Source organism: Melanerpes formicivorus, unplaced genomic scaffold, assembly GCF_026170545.1.
Source record: "Melanerpes formicivorus ecotype bairdi unplaced genomic scaffold, bMelFor1.0.p_v2 SCAF_51, whole genome shotgun sequence".
Lineage (NCBI taxonomy): Eukaryota > Metazoa > Chordata > Aves > Piciformes > Picidae > Melanerpes > Melanerpes formicivorus.
In genome coordinates this window covers 4,191,466-4,217,593 of record NW_027142403.1, presented here as the reverse complement: position 1 = coordinate 4,217,593, position 26,128 = coordinate 4,191,466, and the positions used below count along the sequence as shown (strand labels likewise).

At 45.0% G+C, this 26,128-nt stretch overlaps 1 protein-coding gene across 2 annotated transcripts in view; it reads right to left on the bottom strand.

The window, feature by feature from the left end:
- Positions 1-590: 590 nt before the first annotated feature.
- TMEM45A (transmembrane protein 45A) overlaps positions 591-26,128 on the bottom strand; it is a 29,315-nt gene continuing 3,777 nt past the window's right edge. Inside the window, exons 2-7 of one of the 2 annotated variants that reach the window (XM_068160682.1) lie at positions 16,115-16,202; positions 15,210-15,419; positions 11,300-11,512; positions 10,522-10,706; positions 5,645-5,790; positions 591-3,802 (exon numbers count right to left, since the gene is read on the bottom strand). In XM_068160682.1, the coding sequence (XP_068016783.1) occupies positions 3,709-3,802; positions 5,645-5,790; positions 10,522-10,706; positions 11,300-11,512; positions 15,210-15,399 (828 nt within the window). In that variant the 5' untranslated portion in view covers positions 15,400-15,419; positions 16,115-16,202 and the 3' untranslated portion in view covers positions 591-3,708. The remainder of the gene's footprint in view (positions 3,803-5,644; positions 5,791-10,521; positions 10,707-11,299; positions 11,513-15,209; positions 15,420-16,114; positions 16,203-26,128) is intronic. The other variant, XM_068160683.1, reaches the window with a different exon arrangement.

Here is a 26,128-nt window from a genome sequence, read left to right as displayed (position 1 = left end):
GGATGGAAATTCCTTGCTGACAAGTTTACTTTTAGTTCTAGCTAGGTTTAGATAGAAAAAGAAAAAAGGGGGAAAAAAAGGTAAAAAAAAGAAAGTATTTCTTTAGAGAACACAGAACAAATATCACTCTTACTAAACTTTACAGAAATCCAGATCAAGTAAATGAGAGAAAGCCACTTTTAACACATTTATCCTCATGATATAAGTTTCTTCCCTCCTGCCACTTCATTCACCTGGGTGCCTTTAGCAGCGGTGCCAAAGGAGTAGACCTCTACTAGGACCCCTTTTTTACATGGTGTTTGACTTCCAAGGATCTGTGAAGCTTTATTGCCCAGACCTCAAAAAGAGCTCTCTGCACCTGTGTTGTAAATGACAATGAAACAGTAGGATCGAGGGAAAGCGACACGGCAGCAGTGACCGTTCCTGAATTTGAGTGCAACTCATGGAGAAGTCTGGGTGAGCTCTGAGAATAACATGATGGCTATCCCACCCCAGCCTGCCCCATTAATGGTTATATTTTTTTTCCCCTTGGAAGCATGACAGACATCCTATATGAATAGATCAATTTTATTTAAATAAAGTTACAGGCATTGTCACATCTATTCTAGACTGCCATAGAGTTTTTCAAAGGCACCAATATTTAACAATAACTTAAATTATCTTGAGAGCAGCTACCTTCTTCTGAGTGGCATTTGTAAACTTGGCAGGCTTCCTTCTTCGCATTCAACTCAAGTAAAATCTGTTGCTAGTGAAATGCTGAAGGTTGCACCTTTTTCATCAGAGTAGCTACCTTCTTATTCCTGGACTTCTTGCTTGAGAAGGAGGGGTCAGGTGTGCTGTGTAACAAAAAACCCACCCTGAAATGCAGTGCTTCTTTTCTTTGTGGCACCAAAAACGCATCAGCTACAAGCCCCCCAGCTAAGATGCTTACTCTGTGTATACTCCAAGTACTAAAAATTAAATCCAAGAGATTACTCTTTCCTCTCATACCTCAGATACTGTATTCACTTTGGGGTCTCTCACTATAAGAAGGACATTGAGGTGCTGGAGCATGTCCGGAGAAGAGCAACAAGGCTGGTAAGGAGTCTTCAATGCAAGTCCTATGAGGAGTGGCTGAGGGAGCTGGGATTGTTTAGTATGGAGAAGAGGAGACAGAGGGGAGACCGCATTGCTCTCTACAACTACATGAAAGAAGGCTGTAGCAAGGTGGGGGCCAGTCTCTTCTCCCAGGTTACAAGCGGTAGGCTGAGAGGAAACGTACTCAAATTGCACCAGGGAAGGTTTAGATCGGATTTTAGGAAAAAAAGTCTTCACTGATATGGTCACTGGGCACTGGAACAGGATGCCCTGGGAGCTGGTGGAATAACTTTCCCTGGAGGTATTTAATAGACATTTGGATGAGGAGCTTAGGGGCATGGTTTGAGAGTTGTGTATGGGTAGATGTTAAGTTACGGTTGGACTTGATGATCTTGAGGTCCTTTCCAACCAGGCCATTCTATGATTCTTGAAATTTCAGGATCTGTTTTTCCTTGTATTTCTTCAAGCCTAATACAGCAATGCCACCTTCCCTTGCACACAGACAGAGCTGTTGTAGGAAGTGTGCCCTGTATTTCTGTGATACAGACTGCGTCACTCTCCAGGCTGGGCTTCTTTAAAGGCATCTTTGCTAAACACGTTTGCACCAAAAGCAACAGATGCATACGATGGGCTTATTTGTCCAGCTCTCTGATTGTTTGCAGGAGATTCAGAGCAGGGAGACAGGGGGTGGTACCTCTCAGCAGGCTGAGCCCTGCTTTTTTCCTAAGAAAATGCACAGGTTTACAGTTACTGCTGCACTAATGCCCAGGCACAGGTTAAGGACAGAGCTGCAGCCACCAGACTGAGGCATTCAGAGGAGGGACTGCAGCAGGTAGCCACTCTTCTGGCCACCATGTTCAAGTAATGGCACAATTTTTTTTCTGAAAAAAAACCAGCTTTTCCCAAAAAAAGGAGTTTTCTAAGCACCCTCCATGTTCATGGCTCACTCAGGTTATTTAATCCCATGAGATTTACTTTGTCAACTGATTTTGACTTATCACAACAGACTTCTATAGGAGTCCTCAAGATCTCTTTGATACATAACCATCATCTTCACTGCCCAGAACTGCAGAAACCTTATACCCCAACTACTCTGGCAGGAAAAAGATTCTGCCCTTTAGAAAAATCCCAACAATTTAGAGACATGAGTGATATGGTGCAATGAAGGTAAGATTAGAGCTGAGTGTAATGATGTGTTGCATCTGGCCAACGTATCCCTGCTGCAATTAACAGGCAGACTGCTTAGCAAAGCTGTGAATCTTCCTTCTGGTACACTCCAAGAGGAAATCTGATTTTAATGGAACCACAGTAGTGAAACTCAAGTCTTAGATTTGCAGAGCAGAGTAAATATCAATTAATTCAGAGCAAGACCACTGTAAAGCTAAGACACTGAGATACAAAAATGCCATACCAGTACCCAGCTCACAGTAATGTCCTGAGACAGACTTCATTAAGGCTTGCCAAAAGCTCCAAAACCCTTTGGGGGAAGGCACTGAAGAAGGGCAAGCAGCTGTTAAGAGAAGTGGTGAACTCTGGCTAGCAATCTGCAGTTTCTCATTTTGCATTTGCAAGCATAGAGCCAGCCTGTGAGCCAACTATTCTGGACTTCCAAAGCGTATTCATCTGGATAATGTGACACTCGGTCACAAGTGTTACCTCACAATACTTGGCAAACATGCAAAATCATTTTTTTAATGATGAAGGGAAGTTTTCTAAGAAGACATATGAAATCCCAGCCAGTTTTTCCATGCTTTTCTTCCTGCACAGGTCATCCCTTTAGTTTAAAGATATAGTACCTTAATATTTGTACAGTATTAAGTATATTTGTAATAATTCAAACCAAACCAAACCAAACACTGAAGATACTTGCATTGTTCTTGCCTATGAGAAGCAAAGTACTTTCTGAAGAGCTCCAGAACAAACAACTGTACTGGTTTTGGAAAGGCATTCATAAACCCAGAGGCCTAATATTCAGCATTCACAGTTTGCTCACTAAGGAAGGTGCTCCTTGAAAAAGGAGATCTAGAAAGAGAGGTTTTAAAAGTCAAGTGAATACTTATGTTGCATTGAAGGTAATGCTGAATGGGTTTGTAGTGAGTAGATCTTTCCATTTAACATAAAGCCACAAGAGAGACATGAAGGTGTTGCACAAAACAGCTGCAGGACTCTGATTTTTCAACCTTTTTTATACTGTCTTCCAGGTCTGCAGAGTTACTTATGCACAGGGCATAAATTTACTTTGCAGGGAAAGAAGGGTGCTTATTTGAACACCCTAGTCATGGAAATTTAACAGTCTGTTCAGCAGCAGCTGGAAAACATTTTACTTCACTTCTAATGAGACAAACAGGCAGCCGTCGTCATGCCATCTCACCCAGGACAAGTCTGTCTACTATTAGTCTCTTTTCCTTTGAAGTATGTGATAAGCAAGGTGCTAATGCAACCACCATGATTTGATACCAAGCTTACCCTCTTCAAGTAAAGATGCAACTATGGAGGCGTAGACAGCACTTGGAGGAGGATAGTTGCATAGCAAATTGTAGCAAAGAATGAATAAGATGGCAAACAAATTTACAAATGAGGTATCAGTTAGCCTAATGGTAGAGCAGGTAAGCTATTCAAGCCATATTCATACTAAATTTCATCTTCTGACTCCTGATCTCGTTCGGATCTTTTCAGTAATCCCATTTCCATGGACTGGGACTGTTTAACCTTAGCCCGAACTGCCCTGGAAACAACAACAAAAAAGAGTTGTCAGTAGCAACAAGAGACAGGACCAGAGGAAATGGCCTCAAGTTGTGCCAAGGGAGGTTCAGGTTGAATATCAGGGGAAATTTCTTCACATAAAGATGTATTAGGCATTGAAACAGGCTGCCCAGGGAGGTGTAGAGTCACCATCCCTGAAGGGGATGTTGCTGTGGTGCTGAGCACTGTGGGTTAGTGGCAGTGGCTTAGCAGTCATGGTGGGATTGTGAGCTGCAGGCAAGCGGCTGGGCTTGATGACCTCAAAGATCTCTTCCAACCCCAACAGTTCTATGAAAATTCAAAGGCTAATCTGGCCATTTTTACATCATAAAAGCCTGGATAACTCTTGCATGGGCCACTGTGGAAGAGATCTTAGAGAGCAAAGAGTGATTTCAAGCAGAATTTGGGCAGAATTTAGCCCCAGGCCTTAATTGTAGATACCTGCATTTTAGCATAAGCAACTGCTCTATAAGGTATATATCTACTGTGGCATTAGTGTGTGCTGCTTTTAACAAAGCCACCTGTATGAACTGCACATAAGAGCTTGCTCCTGTGGACACATCTAAGAGTGTACACCTTAAGCAAACCTCAGTGCACCATCTAGAAAGCTCAATGTCGTGCAGGCACAGGACCAATAGCTGTGTTCACCTGGTGGAGTCCTATAAGGATGTGAAGAATCACAGAGCACTAGGGGTTGGAAGGCAGCTTTGGAGGTCATTGAGTCCCTGCCAAAGCAAGATCACCTAGAACAGGCAAACTCTACCATGTCATGATCACTGCCACAGTCATGATTCCATGCCACCAAGGCTGCTTCCAAACTTCATGCCCCTGAGCAGACCTTCTTTCTTAGTACAAGGTCTCCTCATTTGCTCTTCTACCACCTCTGTCAAGAAATTATCATCGAGGCAAGAGTCTACTGGACTGAGTGTACATAGCTGTGTGGACTTTCCAACTGAAGTCACACATGAGGACAGGGTGCCAGGATCCACCCAGGGGACCTTTCTTCAGCAGCCACCATTCCTAGCATCACAAAGGATGTAAGATTGCTGTGACCTTCTCTAAAGTTACCATCCTTGTCACAACAAACCAGTTTCCCAGCCTTGAGTGTTGATACCTTCTGGCTACCTCCAAGAAGAGGTAGCACCTCCTTGGTGCAAAGCAAGACTGCAAGACCTACATATGGCCAAAGCACGACTAATTAAGGCTATTACTATAGCAGAGGAAAAGCAATGGGCGAGAAGCACATTTAGGACAGTGCAGGCAAAGGCTTGGTAAGGTCATCCCATCACACATGGAAGAATCAGGCTCATTTTTACAACCAAGTTATTGCTGCAATTGGAATTCTGTCAGAATTAGCACTAGGTGGCGAGGAAAAAGGGGGGGAAGAAATAAGGGAATGGAACTGTCTAGTGAAAAAGAAATCAGATCTAATTGCAGGAAATTGTTAGCAATAAAACCTGTCCAATAGTCATCAAAGTTAAGTCATGGCGCCTGCTAAGTCACTTGGAATTAGTAGAGATGAGCACTGGGAGAGAAGATGTTGTAGGAATAACTTTATATGCGCTTCAAAATGTGCAAGACTCTCAAAAAGAGTTCAATTTCTGTGAGAAGCACCGTGCTGCAGGAGCTGTAATTCATGAACATTTTCCCTCTTTCTCCTGGAGGAATGAGTCATTGTCTTCATTGACTGGCAATTTTTATGTAACCTTGTCAGATAATTGATTTGTGGAAACATTCTGATTTGTCAGTGAAGCTTTTCTTTACTAAAGCTCCTGCTAGACTAAACAGACAGGTTTCCAAAGTTTTGGTATTTCAAGCAACTTACCAGCTGACAATTGTGTAGTTCACTGCAATTATAAGGAAAGCAAAGGCATAATGCCAGCAATAGCACATGGTCAGGAACATCATGTTAGTATGATCTGTCTGATTCCACTCTGGGCTCCCATTTGGGGGATAAAGCACAAAGCCAATCTGTGACAAAACAAAAGATGTTTAGTAAACGTCATTTGACATATATCCTGTGCTCTGCCATGCATTTTGCTACCCATCACAAGGCAGACATTTTACTTCTGTGTGTACGGCAGGTCAAGGGAGATTCTCCTTCCCCTCAATTCAGCCCTAGTGAAGCCTCATCTGGATTATTGTGTCCAGTTCTGGGTTCCCCATTTCAAGATGGATAAGGAACTACTGGAGAGAGTCCAACAGAGGGCTACAAGGATGATGAAGGGACTGGAACATGTCTTAGGAGAAAAAGCTGAGAGACCTGGGGCTGTTTAGCCTGGAAAGAGAAGGCTAAGAAGGAGATCCCATCAATGTTTACAAAGGGTGGGTGTCAAGAAGAACAGGACAGCCTCTTTTTGGTAGTGTCCTGTGATAGGACAAGGGGCAACAGGCACAAACTGGAGCACAGAAAGTTCCACCTCAACATGAGGGAAAGCTTCTTTTCTGTGAGGGTGCAAGAGCCCTGGAGCAGGCTGCCCAGAGAGGTTATGGGTTCTCCTTGTCTGGAGACTTTCCAAACCCTTCTGGATATGTTCCTGTACAGCCTGCCTTAGGTGATCCTGCTTTGGCAGGGTGGTGGGACTTGATCATCTCTGAAGGTCCCTTCCAACCCCTACCATTCTGTGGTTCTATGACAGTGGTGATTATTGTTAAAAACAACTTTGCAGTCACTCAGATGTGATGGACCATTTTACAAGTTTTTGTGCAGAAATGCCTTTGACAATGCAGAGTCAGTCAGGTAGTGGGGTCCCAGAGACACCCTGCTGTTGCCCAGTGAATTAAGAAACCAGTCCAGCAAATCCTGCAACAATCACTGTCATGGACTGTGTCAGTCTCTTCTCCCAAGTAACTAGAAACAGGACAAGGGAAAATGGACTCAAGTTGTGAAAGGGAGGTTCAGATTGGATATTAGGAAAAAATTCTTTACTGGAAGTTGTGAGGTGTTGGAACACCATGGAGGTGGTGGAGTCACCATCCCTGGAGGTGTTCAAGAAGTGTGTAGATGTGGCACTTCAGAACACAGTTTAGTGTTCATGGTAGTTAGGTTACAGTTGGACTGGATGATCTTAAAGGTCTTTTCCAACCTTATTGATTCCATGAAAGGGGCTGATGCTCAGCAATGTGTGGTCTGAACAGAAAGCATGTCACCAAACAGTTAAACTGCCCTGCCACTTGCACTGGCTTACTTCTTCCCAACAGCAGCTGGGAGTGTGTTAGATGGTTCAGAAGATGAATACATTAATAATACATCTCCCATATGAGAAGAGACTGAGTGAGCTGGGAATCTTTAGTTTGGAGAGGAGGAGACTAAGGAGTGAGTTCATTAATGTTTATAAATATGTAAAGGGTGAGTGCCAAGAGGATGGAGTCAGGCTCTGCTTGGTGATGCCAAACGACAGGAAAAGGGGAGATGGGTGGAAGTTGAGGCACAGGAAGCTCCATGTGAGCACGTGGAACTGTTTTTTCACTGTGAGGGTGATGGAACACTGCAACCGGCTGCCCAGGGGGGTGTGGAGTCTCCCTCTCTGGAGATACTCAAAACCTGCCTGGAGGTGTTCCTGTATGTGATCTGGTATAGGTTATCCTGCTCTGACAGGGGGATTTGGAGTAGATGATCTTCCAAGGTCCCTCCCCTAACATTCTGTGGCTTTGTGATTCTGTGATTAATAAATGAAGCTGGGCCTGTTTCTTCTTGATCATCTGAGGAATAAGTCAGTGTTTGAAATTATGTCAAAATGGAGCTTTCTCACCCAAGGCTTCAAGCTCATGTGAAATACATAACAGGTTTGTTTATTCATAAAATCATAGACTTGTTTTGATTGGCAAAGATTTCTAAGGTCATGAAGCCCAACCATTAGCTTAACACCACCATGACCGTTAAAGGATGTCCTGAAGTGCCATGTCAATGCATATCTTGAACACCTCCAGGGATGGTGACTGCACCACCTCCCTGGGCAGCATGTTCCAATTCAAGGTTGGGAAAGGATCACAGGACCACAGGATGTTAGGACTTGGAAGGATCCTCTGGAGATCTTCAAGTGCAGCTGCATAGGGGTGTGTCTTGACAGGCACTGGTCCTCTGTCTCTCCTGACAGTTTTCAAAGTCCCCACTCAGCAGTTTAGTTGAGAATCCAGGAGCCGAGAATTCGGAGACGAAGGAGGAAGGAAGGAGTGCATTTTTGCATTTCCATGCAGAGAATTCCATGAATGAGGGTGGTGGTGATGATGCAGAAAGAAAGTCCCTTTGCCTTTTAAAACTTCATCATGCTGCAGGCAGTGTGTGGTTTTCAGTCACGCATACATCTGAAGTCTGATGCAAGCGTGAAAAAAGCCACACTTCAATCTCTTCTATTTGTAGTTCTTTTCTCTTTTTTTTTTCCACTTTGAAACAAAACCCCACATTGTCTGCAGAGCTAAAGATGCAACTTGTTCTAAAATTAGACAAGGCAGACAACAAAGGATAAATGGTTGCATCTATTCCTCTTACGTACAGCTTCTTGTAGCACCAAAGAAAACTTTACCAACAAGAGAACAAAACCACCAAATGCTGCAGCACCAGGTTCTCCAGTTCACTTGCAGAAAAATATTGCCATTTTGGAGGTCTGTTTTCTTGCCAGACCAAGCATTTAAATATTTGATTTGGTGCTGAGTGTCCAGCTTGCCTAAGGAACAGCAAACATTTTTATTGAACGTGTCTGGCCAGCATATAAAAAAGGGAAGGCAGTCTAGACACAACGGAAAGAAAACTCACTGGAGTGACCTCAGTTCTCCTTGAGTCCTGTGTCCAGTTCTGGTCCCCTCAGATAAGGAAAGATGTTGAGTTGCTGGACTGCATCCAGAGAAGGGCAACAAAGCTGGGGAGGGGTTTGGAGCACAACCCTGTGAGGAGAGGCTGAGGGAGCTGGGGTTGCTTAGCCTGGAGAAAAGGAGGCTCAGGGGAGACCTTATTGCTGTCTACAACTACCTGAAGGGAGGTTGTAGCCAGGTGGGGGTTGGTCTCTTCTCCTGGGCAACCAGCACCAGAACAAGAGGACACAGTCTCAGGCTGTGCCAGGGGAGGCTTAGGCTGGATGTTAGGAAGAATTCTTCACAGAAAGAGAGATTGGCCATTGGAATGTGCTGCCCAGGGAGGTGGTGGAGTCACCATCACTGGAAGTGTTTAAGAAGAGACTGGATGGGGCACTTAGTGTCATGGTTTAGTTGATTAGATGGTGTTGGGTGATAGGTTGGACTTGATGATCTTGGAGGTCTTTTCCAACCTGGTTAATTCTGTATTCTGTAACTCTGTATTCACTATAAGATCACACATCCGCACAAGTGCTCCTATTTCTTTGATGCAAAATCACAGCAATTCACTAAATTCTCTCTCCTGTTTGACAGCAAAGGGTCACTATCCAATATCTATTCCTTGGGTAGAATCACAAGTAAGCAAAAGCATGGCAGCTACATTTTGAAGGTCCTTGACATACAAATGTTTGGGCTGTTTCTGTTGCTCAGTTTCCCAAACACTGGAAAAGCAGGAGGCTTCACATCACTCAAATCAGGAGCTCAAATACTTACTTACTTACTTTTAAACTTAGGCTGCTGCTGTTGAAATGCTTTTAGAAGAAGGCAGCCAGCAAGAGAGGTCATTTGCATCTTCATTGCTCTTCACACAATGTCAGTGAGCACCTTGGCTCACCTGTCCAGTACTCCACTGGGCACTGACTTGCAGCTGACAATCAGACTGTCTTAGTAAAGAGCAGCATACATTGTCTGGCTGTAAAATCACTGCCATTTGGCTGGAGAACTTTGAACAGGATGTTACAGAGATCAGAGGGGATATTCAGTCACAGGGGAGAGCTCAACAAAGCCACCTTAGCTTTTGTAGTGGTTCAAATAAAAGGCACTAGAAGAAAAATGGCTGGTTTTTTTTTGCCCGTAAACCAGTATGATAATTACTTTTCTCTCTTTCAAGGGACATTAAGCATGCATTGTTTTCAAGGAGTCCTTTGAGGTCTGTGTTTAAATGGCACATTATATTGCCTGTAAAACATCTGCAAAGGGGGAAATGACTAATTTTAGAATCATAGAATCATAGAATTGCTTCAGTTGGAAAAGACCTCTAAGATCATTGAGACCAACTATCAGCCTAAGACCACCATGGCCGTTAAACCATCTTCTGAAGTGCCATGTCCACACATTTCCTGGACACCTTCAGGGACTGTGACTCCAATCACCTCCCTGGGCAGCCTGTTCCAAAGTCTGACCACTTTCAGGAAAGAAATGTTTCCTAATATCCAATCAAAATCCCTGGCACAGTTTCAGGCCTTTTCCTCTCATTCTGTCACCTGACACTAGAGAGAAGGGACCAACCCCCACCCTGCTCCAACCTCCTTTCAGGGAGCTGTACAGCTGAGGTCTTCCCTCAGCCTCCTCTTCTCCACACTAAACAATTCCTGTTCTCTCAGCTATTCATCATAAGACTTGTTCTCCAGACCCTTCACCAGCTTTATTGCCCAGCTCTGGACACACTCCAGCACCTCGATGTTGTTCTTGTAGTGAGTGGCCCAAAACTGAACGCACTATTTGAGGTGTGGTGTCATCAATGTGAGGTACAGGGACACAATCAATTCCTTACTCCTGCTTGCCACACTGTTCCAGATACAAGGTGATAATTTAGGTGAAAGAAGACATTTCTAAGGCAGAAAAGTGACCTACCTGCCAGAACCAGCTGCCTTGTAACATACAGAGGCTTGTACGGAGCATCTCCAGCACGATACTACCACGGAAGAAAACCTCCAGAAATATGCAAACAGCAGCTCCAAAGACAGCAAATAGCAACAACTGATGAACATGGACATCCAGCATGGCTCTCCCATGAAGATGGTAGCAAAAGAGAAAACCTGGAATCAATTCAGCAATCAGTTTAAGACAGTTTCTTCCCTTTCTTTTAGGAAACAGTGAACTCTTAGCATTTCTCTTTGTGCCAATATCACCTTCTCAGGTGAACTGAAAGTAATTTTTCAAGACTGGTGCCCTTGAGCTCAGACCAGAGCTGCAGCTCTGCCACCTTCAGTTTAAAACACATTAACAAAAAGTCTCATTCATCTGTCTCTGCAGTGTAACAAGAGGGATGCTGTGAGATATGTTCTGCATATGGAAAAGATATATTGAGAGTTTCTTCAGTGCAAGTCCAACAGGTGTCTGCACTCACCTGGCTTTAGCTAACCAGTTGGGTACCATACAGTGAAGCACATGCCTGAGCTACTGAGCACTTACCCCCCAAAAAAACCCTTGTGCTGCTATTTCCATAGCAATTTTGCTGCTGTCTGAGCCAGTTAGCAAAGCACAAATGCCCCTCTGCAGAGTATGATCAGCAGGGCCAAGACCAGCTCCTGATGGCTCATTCCCTAAGGCTGATCTGAGATTCCTACACTAAAAGCTGACAGCCCTCTGTAAACTTCACACATACCTCTGCAGGAAGAGAGAAACTGACCTTCAATAAACACTGCTACAGAAAGCATCATCCTGTCCATGGCCAACGGCAGTGCGTTGGTCCCGTGAGCCACGATGTCAACCAGTCCTGAAATGCCGTAGAAGAGGTACATGGTGGCATGTTGCCAGTTCATCAAGTGATCCCAGTGCTTTTCCTCATAATTATACAACTTCAGATGAGGTCCATCAGGAACAAATTGCTCAGCCACCATTCCTGCACATGAAACAAGAAGTATAAATATTTGTCCTGGTGCTTAAGGTACAAAACTGCTGACAAGTCTTTACACCAAAAATAGAGGCAATGCTATATGCCCATACATCAGTTTGGGGTTTAATCTGGCTGCCTGAGGATTGCTCAGGAATGGGTTGCCCAGAGAAGCTGTGGATGCCTCATCTCTGGAGGTGTTCAGTGACAGGCTGGATGAGGTTTTGAGCAACCTGGCTTAGTGGGAGGTGTCCCTACCCATGGCAGGGGGGGTTGGAACTAGATGAGCTTTAATGGCCTATCCAACTGAAGCCATGTTATGATGACTTATGTTTTGATCCCTTCTGCACAGTTCAGCCATTCCAAATAAAGTTTTTCAGATGTTGTCCAAATTCAAGTGATAATGCAGAGAGGCCTCAAAGGCATTAATTTTGTGGAGATCTTCAAGAAAACAGGCAATGGGTGGAGGAGACATGAAATAAGTTGCTTTCCTGAGGGGAAGGCCACAGACAGCGCTCAGGCATGTATTAAGCATCATATAATCCAGAGGGGAGAAAGACACAGGAAATCAAGCTTCAGCTCCTCTCCTGGTGGGACTGTTTGCATCTAGCTGTTTCCAGCAGTGAAAATGGAGACAGCTATTCTAAGCTTCTTTAAAAAAGAAACAACAACAACAACAAACCCACAACAATTCCTATTGTAGCAGTCCCCTGACTCAGTTTTTCAGCTGCCTTTCCTAGTGGTACAAACATGAGTCGAACACATGCTAAAGTCCCCAAAAGAAAGATTTACCACTTCAGTCCCCTGCAATATGCAGGATGGCAGAGTTCAAACTCTTAACACAAAGGGGATTTTTCCTATAAAGCCATAAAAGGAAATCCCTCCACCCTGCAGAGTTATAAAAGGTCCCATGAGGGTGTATACAGAGTTAGTACTGGAATTGCTGCTCCGCTGCTTCCCTTACCTTGGCCCCTCAGTGTCTCGCTAACTAGCTGCAGTATTCCAGCAAGGGGAAAGCTGCTTTTAGGTACTTTGTATGATCACTGAAGTTTGGGAAGGGTTTCAATTACATTATGCTTTCAAAATGTTCAAGTTAATTATACTGTTTATAAAGCAAGGGCCAGCATCCTGCTGCATAAGTAGCTACGCAGCAGAGCAAATGCAGCATTTTTCCACCTCTGTCTCAAGTTCTCCTAACACAGAAACAGCAGGTTTTACTCCTGCTGCTGCTTTTACACTTCATCCTTGCCAGGCTTTCTTGTCCACATTTTTTTGACTGGAATTGAAATTAGCATACATTAAAATAACAGCTTTATTGTTTCATGGTGAAAAGAACAAGATCAGTGTTTTAGCTGCCCAGCTAGCTCTAGACACTGACTGGATTTCTAGGAGAGACGTCCCCACTCACACCTCAGAGTGGACTCTATTATTTAGGGTTTTGATAATTTTTTAAGGCATATATCATAGTGTAAACTGTCCACAGAACATCACTTCAGGGCTGATGTATCTTAGCTCTCAGAGAAGAAGGAAAAGCAAGAACGAGATTTTGACACAACCTGTACTGGATTAGAAAACAGGCAACTCTGAGCATCTGAAGAGTAGATAGCTATGATCTAAAAAACTCTCAAAATACTAAAGAGGTTTTTTGTTCAGCTTGAGAGCCACGTGGGATGAGCTCCCCAGGTGTCCTGGTATTTACCTTACTTACACTACAAAGATAAATTGCTGACATACAGCCACTGGAATGCAAGAGCTAGGCGCTTCCAGTCAGCTGCTTTGCTCACTAAACCACCCACATGGGTTTGTCCACAGGCCAGTCCACAGCAGAAGGAGAAACAGACACTGCCACATTGCAACAGTCTTGCAGCAGCTAAGATCTGGAGTTAAGTTTGGTTTTGTGAGCATTTCTGCTTTTGAATGACATTAATAAAGAATCATAGGTTGGACACGATGATCTTGAAGGTCTCTTCCAATCTGGTCTGGTCTGGTCTGGTCTATTCCATTCCATTCCATTCCATTCCATTCCATTCCATTCCATTCCATTCCATTCCATTCATGTATTCATGTGGTTTATTCTATCTACATTTACATATTTTATCAATAACTCACTGCTGGAAGCATAAAATAATGGGAAAAATACCAAGCCCAATGCTGCTGATAAACCCATGGTGACCAGAGGAGACACAGGGGCTGGTTGGAGACCCAGTGGTCAGTGTTGCCATGGCACTGAACAGAATGGATGGGGCAAGGAGGAGGCCCATCACTCTGTTTTTCCAGTTATCACACTGCTGACCAGAGGAATCACACCAAAAAAACCCAAGAAATGTCTTGTGCAACTGATAAGGGAACAGGTTGACCACCAGGAGCCATGACTTGACTGCAGTCCCACCTCTGCACAACTGCAGATAATGAGCTAAAAATATTTTCCATAGTTCATATCTCTTTGAGAGGGGATCAAGAATTGGATGCCAAAAGGCCAGGACAGATGGACAGGTTTGCCCCCCTCAACCCTTCTCCCTAGAAGGGATGCCTTCGAAGCAAGAGTTGTGATGCCAGCTACACCAACTGCTTCCCTGTGAGATTGTGTAACTGCAGTTGTACCTCGGAGCTACAGTGCGATTCCGCAGCTCAGTGTGTTTATCACTGATAATCTAAAGAATCTCTGTGTGTTACATGTAGATAAACCCTACTATTCATACAAATTGCTTCATAGAATCATAGAATCTGAGGTTGGAAAAGACTCTCAGATCATAGAGTCCAACCACCAATGTAACACCACCACGGCCATTAAACCATGTCCCAAAGCACCGTGTCCACATGTTTCCTGAACACTTCCATGGACAGCAACTCTACCACCTCCCTGGGCAGCCTCCTCTGATGCCTGACCACTCTTGCAGGTAAGATTGTTTTTTAATATCCAAACTAAAGCTCCCCTGGTACAATTTCAGGCCATTTCCTCTCATTCTATCACCTGATACTAAGGAGAAGAGACTGAGACCCTCCTCACTCCAACCTCCTTTCAGGGAGTTGTAGAGATCCATGAGGTTTCCCCTCAGCTTCTCCACACTAAACAATCCCAGTTCCCTCAGCTGCTCCTCATAAGACTTGTTCTATAAACCCTTCACCAGCTTTGTGGTCTTTCTCTGGACATGTTCCAGGAGCTCAATGTTCTTCTTGTATAGCAGGGTCCAAAACTGAACACACTTCATTTGAATGGAGATGGACCTCCAGCAGAGAGGCTGTTCATGCAACTGTGTAGGGACATTAGCACCCACAACTGGCCTATCTATTAAGAGATAAATCCAGCCAACCCTAACCCTCTAATCTCTGAGGACCAGCTAGAACACAAGGGGATTAATTTCCTATCAAATTTATCCTTCTCTGAATGCAACACTTAGTGGAGTTTACCAACATCCAAGATGGCTGGTTCCAAAATAGAAAAGCAATGACCATGCAGTCTGATGATCCCAGTCTGCACATGAGAGCCCCTTGTTATCTCTCTCCCTACAGAAGTGAACAGCACATGAGCATTCAGATGGACCAGATGTGAATTAGTCAGGAGATCTTAATGAAGCTCCAGAAGTGCTCTATGAATAGAAACCATTTTACAGCCATAACTATGCAATTGGAAGCAGCAGCCCTGCTTTAATACATGTATTAAAAGGCATGGCCTTTTCATTGTCTGCCCTAAGTCCACCCTACTTACCAATCAGAGCAAATACAGCTTTGATGATCCCCTCAACAAACTCCAGGCGCTGAAATCCTGCCCTGGAACCAAGGTAGCAAGCGTTCTTGTTTTTTCGACAGGCATACTTCAGTGGATACTTCACTGACCACCATAAGCCAAAGAGAAGGAAAAAGCTTCCAGGGAGGGCATGCCCTTTGAAATTACCCATGGTTTTCTGCTAGGTGATACCTGAAGGTGAAATAAATGCAGATTGATTAGAATCACAGACTGGTAGGGTTTGGAAGGGGCCTCTGGAGATCATCTAGTCAAAAGCCCCTACCAAAACAGGATCGCCTGGGGCAGGTCACACAGGAATGCATCCAGGTGGGTTTGTAAAGTCTCCAGAAAAGGAGACTAAACAGCCTCTCTGGGTAGCCTGTTCCAGTGATCCAGCACCCTCACAGTGAAGTTGTTTTTCCTCACGTTGAGATGGAGCTTCCTGTGTTTCACTTAATGTCCATTTGTAAACATTAGTAAGATCCCCGCTCTGCCTTATCTTCTCAGCCCCAGGTCCCTCAGTCTTAGAACAGAGATGTTCTATTCCCTTTATCACCCTCATAACCCTCCATTGGACTCTCTCTAGTATTTCCCTGTCCTTCTTGAACTAAGGACCCCAGAACACAACACAACACTCCAGATGAAGTCTCACCAGGGCAGAGTAGAGGGGCAGGAGAACCTCCCTCAACCTGCTGGACACACTCTTCCTGATGCACCCCAGGATACCATTGGCCTTCTTGGCCACAAGGGCACATTGCTGTCCTGTGGATAACTATTCACTAGGACTCCAGGCTCCTTCTTCATGGAGCTGCTTTCCAGCAGGTGAATCCCTAATCTGTACTGGTGCAGGGGGTTGTAATTCCCCAAGTGCAGGACTCTACACTTACCTTTGCCCAGCTCTCCAGTCTATCCACATCACAGAAACACAAAACATTAGACGTTCAAAGGGACCTCCAGAGATTGAGTCCAACCACCCTGTCAAAAGAGGATCTTGCTGAATGGCAGCACAGCCTGCTGGTGTGTCAGCAAATCCTCCCAGTTTCATTTCATCAGCAAATTTGCTGAGTGTACACTCTACCCCTTCATCTTTTTAGGCTGGATGTTAGGAAGAAGTTCTTCATAGAAAGAGTGATTGGCCATTGGAATGTGATGCCCAGGGAGGTGGTGGAGTCACCATCACTGGAGGTGTTTAGGAAGAGACTGGATGGGACGCTTGGTGTCATGGTTTAGTTGATTAGATGGTGTTGGGTGATAGGTTGGACTTGATGATCTCGGAGGTCTTTTCCAACCTGGTTAATTCTGTAACTATTTGATAGGTGAATTATACACCCATAACTAGATACATATTATCAAGTACATGAAGTGCACTGAGCAGTAAATTTATTAGTTGGTCAGTGTTACACAGCCATTTAAAAGCAGTGCCACTAATAATGCCTAGCAATGCAGGTCATTGCCCCAGATCCAGGCAGAGTTCCCTTAGCTCCAATATCTTTTTTATTAGAACCACATTACACATTAAATTTCAAATTTTCTGTGAGTTATATAAACTGAATTGTTGTGCATCATGACCCAAAACCCTTCCAAACCTTTGCACAGGCAATAATGAAGAAAAGATACCCACTCTAGAAACATTGGCAGTTTGTACCTTCTGTTATTATCATTGCTGGCCTAAAAATCCGATCCCTGCACTGGGCTGGAGCTATCTGGATAGGAACAGAACATGCAGCCTCTGGTATATTTTTCTTTCCAGTAAATATTTCCTATGGTCAGCTCCACATAAGATGTTTGAAGCTGTGGCTTAGGGGCCACAGAGTACTTGCAGATGGTTCACGTAACGCCGTCTAGACACGTAGAGTGAGCCTTATCCTGTTTCTGGAGGCTAAACTCCACTGAAAGCATTAATTTATTATTTGTTTATTCCTTTTTCTTTTTTTAAGGAGAGAAAGTTTTCCATATGCACAGCTCCTAAAGCTGCCTTAGAATATTGCCCAGCTGCATGAGGAGAAGGGATAGCCACAAAGGAGGCCTGAGAAAACCAGGACGGCTCATTCATAGCATGAAGCAGGCTGTAATTTAAACAGGGATGATCTCCCAGAGCTGATCTCTCACACTGTAAGGGTTGCAGGGGGGGGAGAGGTGAGCTTTAAGAACTTGCTCTGGGTAAAACTCCTCTCAGCTAATTTCTAGGGAAGTGTTACTGAAGCAGAAGAAAAGGAAACTAGATAGTGGTAGCACAAGCAAGGCCACATCTGGATGTGTCCTCTCGGTCATCTGCATACCAAGGCCAGAAAGAGAAGCGTGCCAAGATCCCTGAAGGTGTTTAAAAGATGCATAGATGTGGTGCTGAGGGGCATGGTTAAACACCTGACTTGATAGTTTAAAAGTGGTTGGACCTGATGATCTTGAAGGTCTTCTCCGACCAAAATGATTCTATGATTCTAAGACGGCTTCCCCAAGCCCAAGGAAGGCTTCCAAGGAAGCAGGTCCTGCCAGCCATGGGGCAGCCAGAAGGGAAATGAGGGACATGTTTGCACATACTTATGAAACATAAAGGACTCTGTGTGAGATTACTGCTGCATGGAGAAGAGCTCCTCCACACCACTTGTATCCTGTCAAGAAGACAAGAAGGTGGCCATGCCCAGAGCTGCTGGGGGCTTTGCCTCAGCCAGTGGCTAGCTGACTGCTCACACCAGAGCAGTGAAAGTCGTGAGGAGCAGCAAGCAATGGCAGACCCAGAACATGGCTCTCAGCAAGGGCATGCCAGCTACCAACACAGTGATGACTGCCTCCACCACTGCCCATGGAATGCTGAATTAAGCTCCAAACCTCTCTGGGGTTGAGCATATGCTCAGCAGTGCCAAACCATCCTGTTTGTGAGCCAAGCATCTCTGATCCTGGCCCAGAGTGGGCTTGGCTGGGCTGGGTAGGGCAGGAGGAGGTGAAAGCCAAGGATCCAAACATTCTCTACGTGCCACTCACACCCATGAAGTCCTGCAGAGCTGATGCTGGTGTGTTTTATTTGCAGGTGAGGAAAGCACCACTCACTCTCAAGCAGCCTACAGCGCAGTGAGGCTCTTAGTAGTATGGCTGGGGAGCTCAGACCCACAGGTGAGACCCAGCCCCCAGTCTTGCTGAAGAGGTACTTCATTTTGGGACATCTTGATTTCAAAGGGTCTGACCAGCTCGTGCATCACTTCAGTATTCACCCCACATCCCACTGCTTGCCTCAAAAAAGAGCAGCTCTAACAGGAGTTGAAGTTTTAGACGGTCACCTAAATTTTGCTTTAAACTTTGAAATACTTATTTTGCTCTGAACACCTTATTTTTCTGGTGCTTCTAAAACTTGCTGGTCTGAAAGGCTTTCTTGCCTTTTCACACACTTTGTGGGGTTTTTCTTCCTTCTCTGAATGAAAGGAAGAGGGAAGGAGTGAGGAGTGGGAGGACTGGCCTTTCCTCACCATTTGTCTGACCTCACTGAACAGCATTCATTAGAAAGACTTTACTCACTAGATGTTTTATATCCACCTTACACAGGCACTCCAAATGGAAAGATTTACCCTGTACCCCACAGCAAAATGAGGCAGTGGCTTAAAAATGTAAATTGAAACCTATGAAAAGCCCTTCTAGGAGAGCACAGCTGGAGAGTCAAATGAAGGACAGCATTTGTGGTGCATGGTAAGCAAAACTTCAACAGTAATAACCTATACATTCACAGATAGAATCTAGAGCCCTAATCACACTGCAGAATTTTTCTCTGCTAAATCTTCATAGGGCAAAAAAAGAAACCCAAATACAAACCACTATTTTTAGCCTTGCATGAAGGTAAAAAGCAATTTTTTGCCTTTTATAAGGGCCTGTGGTGATAGGAGAAGGGGCAATGGATTTAAGCCAGAGCAGCATAGATTTAGAATGGACATTAGGAAGAAGTTGTTTACTATGAGGGTGGTGAGACAGTGGAATGGGCTGCCCAGAGATGTCATGGAAGCCTCATCCCTGGAATTGTTGACAACCAGACTGGATGAGGTTTTGAGCCACCTGGTCTAGTGGGAGGTGTTGAAACTAGATGATCTTTAAGGTCCTTTCCAACTCAAGCCATGCCATGATTCTATGTAAACAAGGGAAAAGGAAAGACACATACAGCAGCTCCTGCTGCGTGTCCACTACAAACAAAACGGAACCATAAACACTTTTTTGTTTGCTGTAAGCAACACCATCCTGTATTTAGAGAGTGTAAACTTCAGGGTGAGCTCACCCAAAACTGTTGCAGATTCTTTGTAGCATTTCTCTAGAAACAAACACCTCAGATCTGCCTGTCAGCTGTTGTGGCAGACCTTTAGAATGCTGAATCTCAACACAGTCAGTTTCAGAAAGGCATTGTATGAAACAGACTTTAAATCCTTAAGTAAACTTGAAAACATCCTGAGAGAGCTAGCCTTACACTGACTAAACTTCCCAACTCATTGTTTTTCTCTTGGTAGGTCTGAGAGTTGATTTCAGTGAGGCTAGAAGTCAACTGCCACCACCCACAGTTTTGATGTGACTGAGAGGTTTTGCCTGTGAGTAAACCAGGTGGTAACATGTGGTTTGGAGGCTTAGCATGAATCTGAGGGCATGGCAAGGGTAAATGGAGCCTCCCCAGCAAGATCACTGCAGGGTCAGGAGGTAGATCTGGGAGGTGTAAGGCAAGGGTGCAACAGGGAGTGGAAGAAGAGGAGAGGATGGCAGGCTGCTGCTGTTCTGCACTGCAGTTTGGCATCCCCTGTGCAGCTCAGGACAGAGCAGCTCCTGCCAGCTCTTCTGCATGGCTTGGGAGCCAGCCAGTTTTGCTATCTCAGGTGCTATTTATTGGATAAAGATGGCATGAGCATGTTATGACAATAAATCAGAGGGTTTATTTTGTACAGAGTCTTGTCCCATAAGCTAGCAAACAAATTACTGGAGGACTGATGTTGCAAGATGTGCAAATCCCAGACTCTCTTCTATCCTCAGGGATTTCAGGGACAGGAGACCTGACAGAATCATAGCCATATTCTCAGCAGCAAACCTTCCTCAATGCCCACCACCTTCCACAAAGCATGTCATCTGCCAGAGATGTAAGCAGATAAAATCCTAAGGCTACCCCACAGCTGGGTACCATGAGGTCTGGGTTTGACTGTATTGGGTCTGTCCACACTCCTTCCACTGCCCCCCAAAGCCACCCCATCATGCCAGATGCTGCACATGTACCTGCAGCTGGTGACCTGCTTGCACAACCTCAACCCTGTCCAAATCCTGCTCCTAAACCCACTAGGCAAAGCCAACAGTGCTGGTGCCTACCAGAAGCAGGCAAGACAGCCAATATCAGCTGGATGACAGGGAGCATACCAGTCTCTCTGCCCACTGCTGATCAAATTGCCCCTGTTATCTGCTGTATGCACCCCCAGGATCCCTGCAGGCTCACTCAGATTTTTGTATCTCCATCCTGAAGCCTCACTTCCTATGACTCATCCACCCATCCACAAGGCCACAACAGCCAGGGCACCAGTAAAGAAAATTATGGACTACAAAAAAGCAGACTCTGAATTTTTGCCTGGGAGAAGCTCTCTCCCCACTGATCAGCAGGGCTGCTACCCTGAGGAGTGTGTCCAGGAAGCAGCAGACAAGATGTGGCTGGTCTCTTCTCCCAGGCAACCAGCACCAGAACAAGAGGACACAGTCTCAAGCTGTGCCAGGGGAGGTTTAGGCTGGATGTTAGGAAGAAATTCTTCATAGAGAGAGTGATTGCCCATTGGAATGGACTGCCCAGGGAGGTGGTGGAGTCACCATCACTGGAGGTGTTCAGGAGGAGACGGGATGGGGTGCTTGGTGCCATGGTTTAGTTGATTAGATGGTGTTGGGTGATGGGTTGGACTTGATGATCTCGAAGGTCTCTTCCAACCTGATTAATTCTATATTATTCTATTCTAGTCTAGTCTAGTCTATTCTGTTCTGTTCTATCCCAGATTTGGGCTTTCTATAGCAAATACTCCTGAAAAAAACACATTCTTGGGAGGGTGTGGGGCCTGCCAGAAGGGCAGTTAGCTGTCAGGGTTCAAGGGCCTTAACTGCCCCAATCAGCCTCACCTACAAATCCCACCCCAGCACCTCTACCCAGGGGAACAGGTAGGAAAGGAGGCAAAGAACAAATGTCATTTGCAAGTAAACATTCAAGTAAAGGTCTGCATTTTTGTGGGTATTAAAAGCTGCCTTATTAGCTAAAAAATCATCTCATTTACCCTGGCAGAAGAATGAAAGGCAGGTAAGAAACAGTCTTACAAGATTGATTTAAACATCTAACTTTTTCAAGAGGTACATTTCATGACATTTACTGGCTTGATTCCTCACCTCTTGAGGCTGCCCAAGCGGGGACTAAGGCATGTCTTGCAAGTGGTATGGAGAAACTGGCTACATTAACTGGTTATTCAGGTGGCTTCTCAATAGCTTCTTGAAGAAGTAAATTAGTGATCTTTTTTTTCCCCCTTCTCTTTTCTCCCTTTCCTTTTGTCCTTGCCACAGGCTCAGGGAGTGTAACCTGTACTGGACGGCAGAAACAAGCTGGAGCTGATCCAGAGCAAGCCCTGCAGCAAGCAGCTTCCTTTCCCTGCATATTCTGCTGCTGCACCACTATGCCTTGCAATTTCCTGTGTTTATCAAGCCCTGGGGGATGTTAAAGAGGCCTGTCAGCCACAACTGTGGGGTTTCTTTTCCACAAATGACACAAGTTATGAAGCTACAAACTCTCTCTGTTGCACTGTCTTTGTTTCTGCTACAGAACCATCCGGTAGCAAAAGTTAAACCCAAGGATGAGACATTGGCATGTTTACTACAATGGGATGGGATGGGATGGGATGGGATGGGATGGGATGGGATGGGATGGGATGGGATGGGATGGGATGGAATAGAATAGAATAGAATAGAATAGAATAGAATAGAATAGAATAGAATAGAATAGAATAGAATAGACCAGACCAGACCAGACCAGACCAGGTTGGAAAAGACCTTTGAGACCATCAAGTCCAACCTATTATCCAACACCATCTAATCAACTAAACCATGGCACCAAGCTCTCCATCCATTCTCTGCTTAAACACCACCAGTGGTGGTGACTCCACCACCTCCTTGGGCAGCACATTCCAATGGACAATCTCTTTTTCTGTGCAGAACTTCTTCCTAACATCCAGCCTAAACCTCCCCTGGCACAGCTTGAGACTGTGTCCTCTTGTTCTGGTGCTGGTTGCCTGGGAGAAGAGACCAACTCCCACCTGGCTACAACCTCCCTTCAGGTAGTTGTAGACAGCAATAAGGTCTCCCCTGAGCCTCCTCTTCTCCAGGCTAAGCACCCCCAGCTCCCTCAGGCTCTCCTCATAGGGCTTGTGCTCCAAACCCCTCCCCAGCTTTGTTGCCCTTCTCTGGACACATTCCAGCAACTCAACATCTTTCCTAACCTGAGGGGGCCAGAACTGGACATAGGACTCAATCAGGTTGGAAAAGACCTTTGAGATCATCAAGTGAAACTGAAGCATTCTTTTTCTCCCATTGGTCGGATTAGGAGTTCACAATATTTGATGCAAAATGTTTATCCATAACAGCACCAGGGATCCATCCTGATGTCAGTGAGAACAATGAACCCAGGTAAAAGGAGGAAATGACACCTTGATAGGCACATTGCAGTCAGCATGCCTGATCATACAGCTTTTCCCTAAAATCTGGAATCCTGCAAAGCTGAATGTACCCAAGACAAAGAAAATTGCAAACAAATGCATTGCAGTACTAAAGTTTCCTACTTGCAGTTAAAGATGGATTCATAAGGCAAGTGCCTTTTATCCTACAGCCGCTAAATTGTAAACATCATGGAGAGCCATGCTGCTCTGACAAACAATGTCTGCTGTAATTACTTAGCTCTTTAAACGCAGCACTGAATTCAGGTCATGACTAAAAGCCTTTCAGCAACTGTAGCCCCACGTTTACAGATGAGATCATTGTTCTGGTGCTAAGGAAACACTTAGCTGGCACCTATAGCTCCTTCAGAATGAAACTGGAACCGAGTACTGCACAAGCTAAGGAAAGCAGGACTCAAGACTTCTTGAAATGCTGAAAAAAATAACTCTTCAGCCTTGATATTTTTGGCTTAGGGGTGTGGGAGCTAAAGACTGTAAGGTTGGAGAGGGGGGGAAATAAATTAATAGACATCTCTGAAGCCTGTGAGAGAAGAAATCAACCCCTGGTAAAATCTTCAGGCCTACAAGACAGGGATGGAAACCAAAAATCCCAAAGACATTATGACCAGAAATCTCTGTACTGGCTTTAGAAAGGAGGAACTCCAAATCATATAGCACTGAACTTGGGCCCCCAGCCTGAATTACTGTATTTTTCTCAGTGCTATGGGTCTGTCAGCAGCTCTCCCTTCCCAAATACTTGTCCTTCTCAGCCCTTTGTGTGCTTCTCATTGGTTTTTTTCATCTCTTGTGACTCTCTGTTTTCTGGCTTCCTCTGTGCATCTGCTGAGACTATTTCCCTTCCCATAGCCAAGCAGGCTATCTCCAGGGGTTATCCAGGGACAGCATAACAATCTTGACTTCTGAACAGCTGCTAGTCTGTGGATATGACATTTTTAGCCTTCAGGATTGCCAATTTAGAGCCTTTTATTCAGATCACCACAAGTTCAAAAACACACATGGAGAAAAAAAATTAAACCTTTAATTTCATGGCATATGTAAGAGTAAATTTTTTCCCTTGAAAGATTCATAGTTTCTTGACTGGCCATGAAGCCTGGTATGTCTTCCACAGACTGAAATAAAGGCTAAAATAGCCTCAGTACGTGAGTAAACTATTGCAGGTATGAGAGTGTTACCTCCTCCAGGAACATGCTTGGCTTCAGCCACCACAGCTGCTTCCCTGCTCACAGGAGCCTGGCAGTAGCTGCTGTCTCCTGTGCAGAGCAGCAATTCTCTTCTCCACAGAGGGCCACAGCAGACTGCTGCCCTCAAAGCGAGGTTCTACCACGCACAGCTCTGCCCAGCCCAGCAGACTCAAGCAAGTTTTTGATTTTATTACCTCTAAAACTAAGTTTTTTTTTACTATGAGGGTGGTGAGACACTGGAACACGTTGTCCAGAGAAGTAGGCTGGGCTTTGATACCTAAACCACCAGCCCAGCTTTGGAGAGTAAATGAAATAAGATATGATTTGCTCCCTGCTAGCATCACTTTACAACATAGTCAGGCTTTGGTGGAAAGATTCAGTAAGACAGAGGAGCTGACAGGACCCCTGGAATATGACAAATATTTGTAATTAAATACTAATGGTCACAGGAGCACAAAGTCACAGAATGCATAGGGTTGGAAGAGATCCTCAAAGGTGTTCTTGTCTGACATCCCTGCAGTGAGCAGGGACATCCCAACTAGATCAGGTTGCTCAGGGCTCCATCAAGTTTGACCTTGAATGTCTCTGGGATGGGGCCTCAACCACATCTCTGGGCAACCTGTTCCAGTCACCTGGAGATAGAACAAATCCTATATTTGACACTTAGAGAGCACTTTACAGAGTGTTAGAAGTTTCTGCAGTCATTATTTATGTTTCCAAATACTTCTTGAAGGCAAAAAGACACAACCCAAAAAAAGGGGTCTTTGCTGAAAGTACTCTGTATTTGAGTGCTCTAAAATGTTGTTGTCCTCCTACAAGGAAACCAGGTGTGAAAGAGGGAAGTGAGGAATTCTGTTCTTGGGGAAGGGAGGAGAGAGGAGAGGAGAGGTTCAGAGAGGAGAGGTTCAGAGAGGTTCGGAGAGGAGAGGTTCAGAGAGGAGAGGAGAGGTTCAGAGAGGAGAGGAGAGGAGAGGTTCAGAGAGGAGAGGAGAGGTTCAGAGAGGAGAGGAGAGGAGAGGTTCAGAGAGGAGAGGTTCAGAGAGGAGAGGAGAGGAGAGGTTCAGAGAGGAGAGGTTCAGAGAGGCAAGGAGAGGAGAGGAGAGGTTCAGAGAGGAGAGGAGAGGTTCGGAGAGGAGAGGAGAGGTTCGGAGAGGAGAGGTTCGGAGAGGAGAGGTTCGGAGAGGAGAGGAGAGGTTCGGAGAGGTTCGGAGAGGTTCGGAGAGGTTCAGAGAGGAGAGGAGAGGAGAGGAGAGGAGAGGAGAGGAGAGGAGAGGAGAGGAGAGGAGAGGAGAGGAGAGGAGAGGAGAGGGAAGAGAGAAAGAAGAGAGAAGAGAAAAAGAAGAGAGAAGAGAGAAGAGAGGAGAATGGAATGAACCAGGTTGGAAGAGCCCTTCAAGATCATCATGTCCAGCCCATCATCCAACACCATCTAATCAACTAAACCATGGCACCAAGCACCCCATCCAGTCTCCTCCTAAACACCTCCAATGATGGCAACTCCACCACCTCCCTGGGCAGCACATTCTGATGGGCAATCGCTCTCTCCATGAAGAATTTCTTCCTAATATCCAGTCTAAACTTCCCCTGGCACAGCTTCTTCAGGTATGGAAGACAGGGCTTGCTGACCTCAATATGATTTATAATTCTTTAGTTGCAAGAGCTGCTCCCTTCCCATTGCTACCAGTGACTGTGCAGAAAAGGTATCAAAAGCTGATCCCTTACTGTGACTACCAGTGACTGTGCAGAAAAGGTATCAAGATTTCTCTTTGCTGCACACAATGGGTGACTGAGGCCTTTGAATGAGGAATTGGAACATTACAAAGAAATCCCTGTTCTAAAGAATCACCTAACACAAGCACAATACGAGCAGAAGTGGCACACCATGCTGGGCATACTAGTAAGCTTTCATCTTAAGGATAATCTCAAGCTAACAAAAATGGGAAGGGGGCTCATTGCAACAAATGCAAGAGCATTTGTAAGACCCTGTTGGTGTTCACAGGGTTAACTTAAGGCTGAGACACCT